General features: G+C 42.8%; 1 protein-coding gene across 1 annotated transcript in view; it reads left to right on the top strand.

The window, feature by feature from the left end:
• ryr2a (ryanodine receptor 2a (cardiac)) overlaps positions 1–6,383 on the top strand; it is a 139,548-nt gene extending 133,165 nt beyond the window's left edge. Inside the window, exons 111-115 of the mRNA XM_056576687.1 lie at positions 1,534–1,690; positions 2,438–2,502; positions 2,933–3,033; positions 3,403–3,454; positions 4,150–6,383. Of these exons, the coding sequence (XP_056432662.1) occupies positions 1,534–1,690; positions 2,438–2,502; positions 2,933–3,033; positions 3,403–3,454; positions 4,150–4,245 (471 nt within the window). The 3' untranslated portion in view covers positions 4,246–6,383. The remainder of the gene's footprint in view (positions 1–1,533; positions 1,691–2,437; positions 2,503–2,932; positions 3,034–3,402; positions 3,455–4,149) is intronic.
• Positions 6,384–12,593: the final 6,210 nt, after the last annotated feature.

The raw sequence follows: 12,593 nt of genomic DNA, 5'->3' as shown, positions 1-12,593 counted from the left end.
TGGCCCGAGAAAGGGAAGTCTGGGGCTCCATGCTGGAGCCTCTGCCCCCGCCACCCGAACCCGGATAAGCCGTTTGAAGATGAGGATGAGGAGGATGAGGAACCCAAAAAAGCCTCCTGTTGTTTAAAGACATTACTTGGGGCAGGGCTGCGTTGTCTGGGTGTCGTGTTTAGGACTGAAAACTCCAACATGAAATATCAAAACTTGATTGAGCCTTTGAGCTTCAAGGACGGTTGAAGAACAGCTGCTCTGTGTCTTATCAGAGATAGCACGTTAAGGATTATCTCAGTGACCACTTCAGACCGACTCCTCACCTCATCTGGGGAGAGGAATCCATTTAGATGTTTCAATGCCTTGCTGTTATTGTTTTTGAATGTTTGCCATTCTGAAAGGTACGTTCATCTATTACCAGTTTCAATAATCATTTAAAGAGACAATGAATGATTACTAATAAATTGCATATTTTGCTGAGGAAACATCTACATAAATGATGATAACTACTAATAGCAGCATTCCCATGAATATAATCTCATCCGTTGATAGTTTGCATTTTGAATGTTTAACTCCAGGTTGAATCTTGTGTTTACTCTAAGTGACTGCAGGGGGCGTGCTTACCCTATGTAGAGGAGTAGAAGTGACACACTAGTGTGAACCACTACATGGCACTCATGTATTATTGTGGCAGAGCTCACTAGGTGCCTAACTCCTTTAGCTGCTTAAACACCTAGGTATCATACTATGTATGAGGACACAAACGCCCAAAGGAGTGGTCAAATCATGACTAATATTGCTGACTTTGAGAGTTGGAAATGAATGAAGTGTCCCAGCTGAGTGGTTGCATCCCTCCAGTGTGTTGGCTTTGGCTACTGGTTGTAGTGGAGTGAGTGCTGGACACCACAGAAGAAGGGAAGAGACACGAGAAGAAAAGCAGTTGAAATGGTGTTTTGATTCTTCCAAGTAAATAAATCTAGATGTACGTTTGAATAAGGGTCTTACTGGTTGTCTGTAGAGTGAGACTGCGCTGGATGTGTGAATATAGGTGCTCCTGGCTATCTGAAGGATAACTTTTTATGCTCCATTGCAATTTGGAAGAAAGCCTGTGTGTGTGTGTGTGTGTGTGTGTGTGTGTGTGTGTGTGTGTGTGTGTGTGTGTGTGTGTGTGTGTGTGTGTGTGTGTGTGTGTGTGTGTGTGTGTGTGTGTGTGTGTGTGTGTGTGTGGAGGTCTTGGGGTTGGTGGATTCCATAATAAACAGGCCCATTGCTCCTCTATATGGGTCCATTCCTTGGAGCTCTTCCATTCCCTATTAGGTAAACCTTGGTCCACAGGACCCTAAGTCCCAGCACTAATTGTACAGTTTTCCTATCATTAAGATCTTGACTAGAACAACATTTTTTATTAAAAAATAATGCTCGTCCCTGATATCATCCAATTGTGTTGAACTCTCTCTGCAGTGCTACATGTTCTCGCTGCAGTGCTACATATTTTTGTTGTTTTCTCCAGTAATACATGTTTGTGTTGTACTCTCTCTGCAGTGCTACATGTTCCACATGTACGTGGGCGTGCGGGCGGGCGGGGGAATTGGCGACCAGATTGAAGACCCTGCCGGAGACGAATACGAAATCTACCGCATCATCTTCGACATCACCTTCTTTTTCTTCGTCATCGTCATCCTCTTAGCCATCATTCAGGGTGAGATGCACACATATTTAGACACACGCAAACACCTACACATGCACATGCACACACACACACCTGTATGCTCCCAGAAAGATGACATCTACACAGAGATGCCCCAATGTTTTCTTTTCAATAATACTGGGGTTAGGTAAAGTAAAGCATCAATGTAGTGTTAAGTGTTTAGTGTTTAATATTTAGTATTAAGTGCTTGGTGTTTTGTGCTTAGAGTCTAGTGTCTAGTGTCTAGTGCTTAGTGCTTAGTGTAGCGAGGAGGAGGGCAGCTACCTGCTAAAATAATGGAAAAAAAAAGGAGAAAAGTTAACCTGTGAGACCAGTGCACTTACCTACTGGAAATCCGGAGCCAAGTGACTGAACGAAGTCGACGACTTACGTCGGCTAACGGCTTAGCTTCTATCGTGTGAGCCGCTGCAAGCGCCCCGACCCGACGTGCGCGGTTTTGAAACACAGAGCAAAGGTCAGGTTTTTTGAGAGGACGGGAAGATTCGAGGACCAGGACGTGATCCTGATTGTGTCAAAGGCGCGAAAAAAAACCTTTGAAGCGAATATTCTTCTGCCTGATTCATTATTGTTGCTCAACGTGTTGGCTCCTAACGAATTTGGTGTCTTCTGATACTGGCCGTGGTCTTATTGCTAGTCCAACTTGATATTATACTGTAATTCACTTTTATATTCCTAGAATTGGTTACATTAGTGCTCAGTGTTTGTAAAGGGCTCCCTTTCTGTGTTTGTGGTTCCCAGGTCTGATTATCGATGCTTTCGGGGAGCTGAGAGACCAGCAGGAGCAGGTGAAAGAGGACATGGAGGTAAACAGACACTAAACAGCATTCACACTCACACACACACACACACACACACACACACACACACACACACACACACACACACACACACACACACACACACACACACACACACACACACACACACACGATCAGAAGCTCAAACAACACATAACTGAACAGCAATGAACCCTGAACTCATTGTGAACTAACTCATAGATGAAGGTACTGTCGGTCAGCTTTAAGAGCTATTATTTGAGGGTCATTTTTTAGAAACCACATAGCTAGTCGGCTGCTAGTGAGTGAAATGTGTTTGAGTTCAGTGCATTTGGCTAAAAGACCATTTGGATTTCTGACCGCTCCAGGCTCATTTCTGACCATCCAGGCGCGTCTTACCAACTCTGAACCTTCCCTCCGCAGCCTAACAAGGATCTTTGTGTTTTTCCTCTGTCAGACAAAGTGCTTCATCTGTGGAATAGGGAACGACTACTTTGACACGGTCCCGCATGGCTTTGAGACGCACACACTGCAGGAGCACAACCTTGCCAACTACCTGTGAGTGCAGAGAGAGGTCCACTGTGTGTGTGTGTGGAGGTGTTTGTGTGTGTGTGTGGGTGTGTGTGGGTGTGGATGTGCGTGTGTGCTGAGGTGTGTGTGTTGTGTGCGTGTGTGGGGAAGTTTGTGTGTGTGTGTGTGTGTTTTTGTGTTTGTTTGTGTTTGTGGGTGTGTGTGTGTGTGATAGCATATCAAAGCATTTAAGCCTAGCATTTAGATTGAAAAATGCATTGTAAATTAGCTGATCCAGCTGTAGAAATGTGTTAAACATTTATTTTGTAAAAAAGTGACAGAAGAACTCTAGTCTGGGTGTTGTATCAATGTTCTACTTAGCGTTATTCAGTAACCTCTTTTTCCCTTTCCTGGCAGGTTTTTCGTGATGTATCTAATCAACAAGGATGAAACAGAGCACACAGGCCAGGTAAAGAACCACGTTCCTGTTTCGACATGCATTTTGGGTTGAAGGGTTTGAGAAGTGTGTACCTCCGTTCTCCTACGTCCTGTGAGCCGTGGACACCTGGAGAGTCAGAAGAACAAGGACATGATAAGAAGAACCAAAGCATAGACACAGAAGAAATGTGGAGCTTCCTATGTTACTCTATGTTACTCTAACTGAAAGGGTACCCCTAAGTCACGCCCCCTCTCAGGTCACTAAACCCTGAAGGGGTACCCCTAAGTCACGCCCCCTCTCAGGTCACTAAACCCTGAAGGGGTACCCCTAAGCCACAACCCCCTCCGGTCATTAACCCCTGGGACTGAAGCACTTAATATATAATTTTATATTATATGTTTATTAATATATCGAGATATAGATCATATATCTATATATTATTATGTAATATTGTTAGGTTGTTCTGCAGGAGTCCTATTAATGGAATATTAACTATGTTCTGATATATGTTACATATCATATTATATATGTTATATTTTAGGTTAGATATGTTATATTATATAAGTCATATATTTTCTTTGTTAGAATATCTATGTTATATGATCCATTGTGATCCATTGTTTGTTAATTTTTGTTCTGCAGGAGTCCTGTGGGAAGATGTACCATGTGATATTAAATGTTATATTAAAGGATATGTGCTATATTAAATATTGTGTTTTCTGCAGGAGTCCTATGTGTGGAAGATGTACCAGGAGCGTTGCTGGGAGTTCTTTCCTGCCGGCGACTGTTTCCGGAAGCAGTATGAGGATCAACTCAACTGACGGCTCTGAAGCAGCAACAACAGACTCTCGTCTTCCTTCCTAGTGACCCTTGGGCTGGTGGTGATACAGCATCGCCCCCCCAACTCGCTCCGCCCCAGCGGCCCTCTGCATAGCATCTCCCCAGGCCCCCCGCCTCCTAAACCTCTGCCCCCACATCGCACGCCACGTCCTTGTCTCTGGATCCTGGCCACAGCAGAGAGGACGGCCCCCTCGTACCGGGATCCAGCTAGGAGCCGATGCTGTCATACAGGCACCCAGTCATGCTACCGCCCCCCTTCTGCTCAGCTTCTGGGGTCAGAGTTCGCTGAACCCTGACCCTTATTACATTCATGGTTCATCACCACGTGTAACTACCACCAACACATCTTTTTTTATATATATATAGTTTGGTCCTAAAAACAATCCTGTTCAGCTAACTCCTTAGTTTGCTTCTCCGTCATCCTTACATCATCAATGATTTACTTTGACACGATATGTGAAACGTGTTCGTCTTGATATGACGCCTTTAATTTGACTCTGACAAGCAGGACACAGAGTGAAGGCGACAGGGGCACAGAGACGGGGTGATAGGGGCCAGGAGGGGACTTTAGTGAATAAAGAGAGCAGAGAACCTGGTTCCAATGTTTGTAATGCTGACAATGGATGTCAACATAATGATTGTAGACAGAAATGCGAGCGAGATGCCGTTGACTTTGGAGAAGCGGTTGAATGTGTACACGGTGCATGTTGCATGTGCGTACGACTAGCCCTTCATGCCTCGAGGAGCCCCTAGGCTAAACGGACAGGAAGTGGTCAACGTGAGAGAGACTAGTGCCTTACTGAAGCCAGGGAAGAGCTATGCAAGATGGAGAATTAAGGGAACAGTTTTATAGGTGTGTGTGAGAACAACAGAGTACGGTCAAGCTGCGCTTGAAATGCAGTCAGTCAAAAACCACATTGTAAATGGCAAGGTCAAATGTAACAGCGCTGAACAATCCAATTAAAGCTGCTGTAGGTAGGAATAGAGAGGATTAAGAAGGGATCATCTGTGACGGACAGGCAAGATGGATGCCCGTCCAAGTTTCATCCAAGGCAGGCAGTCAACTCAAAAGCAGATATTCTGACCGAGCGTTTCACTCACAGTATTACCCACAGCACCTTTTAAGACCAGAATAGGGACCCATTTCCATGACATGATGAATGAGATGAGGGTAGCACAGTGTGGTGACTAGCAGCCCAAAGGCACTACGTTCCATCCTCAGCAGGCTAGCGCTATGCTTCCACTCACCTGTCCTTAAAGACACATCTTAATTCACTTAGTCACTTTGGACCGAAGCATCTGCTAAATGACTAAATAGTAATTTGAATACTAATATATTTAATCTACAGCTTAATATTATTCTCTTGGCGGTTCATTATTTGTTCAATTGAATCCCACCATTCATCAAAGTACTCCTACCTGTTAGTTAGTTGTTCTTTATGTCTCTGGTTTGAAATCCCTCTAAACCTCCAGCTTCTCACCCCCGCTGAGATGTGATTACATCCCTACAGAACCCGGAGACAATGCAATAGACTGTAGGTTTAACTCTTGACATTTGCAATTTATTTGAGCAACTGTGGAAACATTTAAACAATTCTCAGAATTCAAAGACATGCTATATTAGAATAGCCAAGTGTAGAAAATATTCACCCTTAAGCATTTTCTATTTGACAAACCTTCAGAGCGGTTCTACTTCACGGTTCTCTCGACAACAGGAACACTGCTGTTGACATCATGTGGCTTTCTCTAACCGGGTCCGATTTAATTTGTTTTCTATAGTAGGCCTACACTTTTCTGTAGCAAATTGCTAAACCTTTCATAAAAATAAAATTGCCATACGTCATGAAAAGATAATACTATTAATTAATAGTAAGTGATGTTATTCTTTAGAATAGTAAGTGTCAAAATACAAAAGTATTGTAAGATAGGTTGAGAACATCAATTTATTTTAGTGGATTCGGATTTTGTAATCATAAAGACATGTTATCAGTTAGTACCCAACTCTCGAGACTGTGCGCATGTATATAGGTGTATGCGTGTGTATGGATGCGTGTGTATGAGTGAGTTTGTAGGGGTGTGCATTGGTGCATGTGTTTGGTTGAGTGAGTGTGTAGGGGTGAGTGCGCGTGTATGGGTGAGTGAGTGTGTATAGGGGAGTGAGTATGTATGGGTGGGAGTAGTAGCTCTTCGAGTTGGGGATGGGATTAAGAGAAGGGGGTGCTGACACCTTGTCTTTGTAAGGGAACATCTGAAGCGTCTACATTGGAAATGATTTGAGGTGGAAACTAAGTTTACAAAGCAGCGCAAGCCATGGAAATTCACGCAGGCTTTGTTTAACAGTTCAAATCTTGGCACTAAGAATATCTTGCTTAAAGAATGCGACTAGATAGATAGGTTCAACAATGTACGTTGTTGTTTGAGATTTGTTTTCAGAATGCACAATACCCGGCGGTGAGGAGAGGCCTGCGGGGGCCAGCCGCGGCCTGTCCTCTGCTCTCACATGCTGTGTTTTCACGCTTAAAGGGAACTTCGAGCAACGAGGAAGAGTTTTAAAGAAACACTTGAAGTAGGCATTTTTCATTAGTATATCGTTTATTTCCGTGATGCTCTTATGCAATACAACCGATTTCCTCTCTTTTTATCCACCTTATCCAAAAAACGACAGAAAAAACAACAAAAAACATTGCATGTTTATTATGCAAGTGTAATGGAAGAGTTTATGACAAAACAAAAATAAATGATCTATGTTAAGAAAAGGTTTTTTTTAGAGTTCTTTAAAATATTGGTAAGACCTATGTCTAATATTTGATCCAGGTTTTGTGTGGCTGCCCTTGTATATTTACAAATCATTGGCCAAAAATGCATCCATATGAAAAGAGTAAATCTTGTTATCTAATTTAACTTATAATAATGGTCTGTGTTTAATGTTCTATAAGTTAACAAAAATACTTTGATGGTTTGTTAAGACTCCAGCAATTGCCATTCACGGACTTCATATAGTAGAAGCTGACTGTTGTAAAGTGAAATTGTAAAACATACAAAGTAAAACATCTTATAGGACATTTTATTTGCCAATTCATTGTTTTCTGATTTGTTTTATAAAGTTACAGGTGAAGCATATTTAAATTGCTGGTGAGTCTTAATGCTTAAGATACCATATTATAATAGAGGTATAATTTATTGGTGGACATCTTTATGGCAAAGCCTAAAATCCATACAATGCTAAACTATGGATAGCTTTGAAATGTGTGCTAACCCATATAGTCAAGCGCTATATGAATCACATAATATTGTTCAATTTTATGGATTGCGGATGTATGTATTTTATAATATAGTATAATCTACCAATCTCATGATATGTCGATGTGATATCATCAAATTCAGTTTAAAACCTTTTATTATATTTTCTTGCATTGATGATCAATGTGAAGTTACTGCAATAACATGATCAGCGTCCCTCTGAAACACTCTACTATTAAGGGGTATTTCTTCAATGTGTACTTTTCTTTTCTTGCTTTTGTCATGTTTATTTTCATATTTTATTTCACATGGAACAGTATCCTTCAAGTTACGTATGTGTGACACAAATGTGTACGAGTGACTGAACACAGGAGGAAACGAGGGATTTGCATGATTTTGATGTGTAGAGAGATGTGTATTGCTGGGAATTAAAATGCAGCACAATGAGAAAGAGTGCAAAAATCATTTTTATTTAATCTAAGATGAGACCTAAGAAACGACCAAAATAAATTCACCTTGTAGGTGTCATGTTTGAGTTTATAGAGGTTATGAGTTTAGAGTCACACGATCTAGAACCCCAGTATGCAGGGAAACCAGTTAAACCACTGAAATGTTGGAGCTTACTTTCTCTTGGCATCTGCATAATTTACAATCTTACAATTTACAATTATCGATTATCAAATAACAAATAATTATATAGTGACGGGTTACAGTGTAGACGAGATGTGTGCAGGTTACACACACACACACACACACACACACACACACACACACACACACACACACACACACACACACACACACACACACACACACACACACACACACACACACACACACACATATTCAATATGTAAAGTTATATTAATGCAGTGAACCACCAATATATGGCACCATGCGTTGAGGCAGCTCCAATGCTCTTACCGTGTAGAAATCCATCTGTGGCTACACAGGTTAAATTCCCCATGTTACATGGAACTAACTCTCTTCTTTCAGCCTCTTTCTTCATGGTGTGCTTCAAAACCACAATATAATATACAATTCTTAAATAACTATAATTATACATTTTATATACAATATAAGCCCCAAACAGATATAAGAAAGTGAATTAGGATTTAAATGGAAAGTGCCCGTCTAAGAGTCATGGTGTGGTTGGCAAACTAAAAAGGTGTTGTTCAGTGTTTTGATTCTTGGATCAATCTCAAAATGTGTTTTATTTCATGGATCATTTAAATGTTAAGGGAGACCACTAATGGGGCAGACATCTCTGGTCTCCTCAGACCCCTGGTCCCAGGGCGGGGGGCGCTGGACAGCAGACCTCCCTGGTGTCAGACCCCCCTGGTCTCACCCCCCTGGTCTCACCCCCCTGGTCTCAGCCCCCCTGGTCTCAGCCCCCCTGGTCTCAGCCCCCTGGTCTCACCCCCCTGGTCTCAGCCCCCTGGTCTCAGCCCCCTGGTCTCAGCGTGGGGGCCGCTGGAGGCAGCCCCCACAAGGCATCTCGGGGGATGCTGTTGAGTCCCTGGTTAGGGGTCCCGTCCTGGGGGCTCCCAGCCCTCTCTCTGGAGGTAGGGACCCCAGCTCTCCCACAGCCACTCCTTTAACCAGGAACCACAGGCCTTGTAAGGACAGGAATTGGCAGCGACCTCACGCTGTGAAAGTACAACAGTGTCTGAGTCTAAATCTGCCTTTGTGTTAAAAGAAAAACAAACAGAACGGAACCTAGGAGATCGAAGAATCCTGATACTGATGGGAGGAGATTTTCTTCAGCCAATCCCTCAGCAGACTGTTCCCAGAAGGTGGAATAATTGATCCTAGAGACGGTGTAGGGCTACTGCCATCCTATAGGATTGGGCAGCATTGAATTAAGGACAATCCAAAAATGTGATACTTTGGTACTTTTGGGATATTCTTCTGGTGAGGTGAAAATAATTATCAAACATATTCATGGTTACAATGGCACGAATATCAAATGTATGGATCTACACATGAAGATAAATCAAAGGATCTCCGTTTCGTACTCTTTGACACCTTTGGCGCTGAGCGGTTATTCTTCCTATTGACCCCAACGTTGTCTGGAATACACCCAGAATACTGAAAATGTCTTTCATCGGTCTCATAATCACCATTGTGTTACGTCCTTTGGCGGTAGATAGTGACTTAACATAGACACATATATGAACATCTTTGAGAATTACATTTTAAGTAAATAAGTAAGTAGGCCTATACAGTGGCGGATTAAGGTCGTCATTGGCCCCTAGGCTTCTATTCGTGTGAGGCCCCCTTAATGATCACACAAAATAACTTCACAAAAAAAGTGTAATTTAGTGCCATGTGTAAAAGCGTTCAAGGAATATTACATGGCCCACACGCACATACTCGGGGCGCACTGGCATATATACACCAATTGAGACAGCCTCTACTAAAACAGCAATGATACAGAAACAAGTGCGAATTCGCTACAGCTGCCGCTACCACGTATTTCTGTTGACCCACCGACCCACCGACCCACCGACCCACCGACAGAGCAAGCTAAAAGGGCATTCATAGGCAATCTGCAAGCTGGTAACAGCTTTTAGCTTTGTGACCCAAGAGGTAGGCTTATAACATCAGCAGCAGTAAGTCATACACGGTACTGAAATGTGCCTGTGCACATACTGTCGTATGGTAAAGTGTGCGGCTCACACAGTACACAACACCGTGTTTTACTGAGGCAAAATCCCAACTTCCTTACAGAGACACAAATCGAACCGCTATGCAATACTCTAATAAAACAAAGCAATACAAATACTAAAAACATAGCAGTAGGACATAATAACAGAAATAATGCCACAGCGGAACAATCATAATACATATTCTTACTCTTTAGAAGTTTTTCCTTAATGAGGCTGGTAAAATCCAAATTGCGCAGAATATCGCTTTCATTGGACAAATCTGAGAGAGGTGAATCAATCTGTTTTGACCCATCGTGGATCTCAGTCTATCTTGAACTAGCATACATTTTGAAAATTGACTTTAAGAACTGGCCACATGACCAAGAAATCTACCCAATCAGCTGCTTCATTTTTTAATGTTTCTTGTTATGGGCAAATAGGGTTCAAGTTTTTATTTTAAGAAAAATTGGAAATAGTCTGGCCAATCGATGGCCCCTTGCAGACGTGGGCCCCTAGGGTAGGGCTGTGCGTTAATCCGTCTTAGCCTATATTGTAGTTAGTATGTTAAAGCTCTTCTATATCCCCTGCGATTATGCAATACTGTTAAGATGTTTGTGATAAGAAGTATGCTCATTGAGATGTCTTGGCTGAATGTTGTATAAGTTATATACTTCTATACAGTATATAAACTATATACTTAGCAGTGAATTAAGATCACTGGATCAGCTTTTGAGCAGAGAGTAGAAACAGGATCTGTCATGAAATAAAATAAGCCAAAAATAAAGGATTGGCGGTTTTCATGCAGAGCGACAAAAGCTAATTATTAAAATAGGGGAAGAGGGCATACTGTTGAGGGAAGGAGCCGAGGCAAGGGTCCTCGGGGATAAGTCAAATTATTTATTTTTCTTGTATGAGGGGGGTGAGTTGCTTCATGGTGTGTGTGTGTGTGTGTGTGTGTGTGTGTGTGTGTGTGTGTGTGTGTGTGTGTGTGTGTGTGTGTGTGTGTGTGTGTGTGTGTGTGTGTGTGTGTGTGTGTGTGTGTGTGTGTGTGTGTGTGTGAGAGTTTTTCTGTGTGTGTGTGTGTGTGTGTGTGTCTAACACACCTTGCTCTGTGGGCTCTGATTGGTAAGATCTGAAGCCTTTAATTGTTCCAGCAGGGAGCTCACACCTGCAGCCATCACCAACAGCCCAGGACACGGGAAGTGAAGATGGAACAAATAAAGAGCGCTGTCATCGCCGTGTGTTGATTCCATTAAGCTGAAAGCCAGCAGGACAAATGAGTATTATGGGATAGCAGTCACAGTCAGAATAATCATGCGGGCTTCAGCACCTTCCCCGATTGTGTGTTACAGCAAACACATACACAATCCAGAACCCCTGCGATTCAGTCTTATTATTAATACATAATTCATGTTGAATTAGATCATTATGATTTAAATCTATTCATGCAAAAACTACCTCACCCAGCAGTTTACAACCCTTTTATAAGCTTTGGTCCAACACTTTTGTCAGGCTGATGAGATACATTAGCATAAAGAGGGCAAGACTTAATCAAATGTCACTCAGAAACAGACAAGGACCTTTTGTGTTCCACACACACCATGGGTCTCTTAATGACCGCCTGATCTTTAAGAGTCTGCAGCCATACACTGATCTCAGATCTGTCTCCAACAGCTGTCATATATATATATATATATATATATATATATATATATATATATATAAATATAACAACGGACATGTGATGTGGTGGGCGTTGGAGTGGCAACAGCTTCCAGAACGTACTCTAGCCAGAAGGCTCGGGGTTCCAGCCCACTTGTGAGCCTCCACGAGCAGGATGCACAGCCCGGTAGCTCGCGATGGTCGCCTGTATCTTGACTCAGTCAGTCGTTCTTAAGGACTGAGGAGGGAATAGTGAAACAAAGCACATCAAACGTGTGTAACGCTGCATTCACGTGGAACAAGATAGACCCCTGGAACAACATACAATAAGATAGACCCCTGGAACAACATACAATAAGATAGACCCCTGGAACAACATACAATGAGTAGGAGGGGTGGGAGGGGGGGACTCTGCAGAGCTAGGTGAACTCTGACAGACCCCTGGACCAGACAGACAGACCCCTGGACCAGACAGACCCCTGGACTAGACAGACCCCTTGACTAGACAGACCCCTGGACCAGACAGACAGACCCCTGGACCAGACAGACCCCTGGACCAGACAGACAGACAGACCTCTGGACCAGACAGACCCCTGGACCAGACAGACCCCTGGACCAGACAGACCTCTGGACTAGACAGACCTCTGGACCCGAGGTCCCTTCTTGATACAAAGAATGGAATCAAATATAGTAAAGACACTTGTTTTCCTTGTAGTTTTATGTTCTTCTTTTAGTACTGCATGTGGCTACAACATCCCGATGCTTAGCGTTTGCTC

This window comes from Gadus chalcogrammus, chromosome 18 (genome assembly GCF_026213295.1).
Source record: "Gadus chalcogrammus isolate NIFS_2021 chromosome 18, NIFS_Gcha_1.0, whole genome shotgun sequence".
Lineage (NCBI taxonomy): Eukaryota > Metazoa > Chordata > Actinopteri > Gadiformes > Gadidae > Gadus > Gadus chalcogrammus.
Note: the sequence above shows the minus strand (reverse complement) of the source record. Positions and strands in the feature narration are given on the sequence as shown.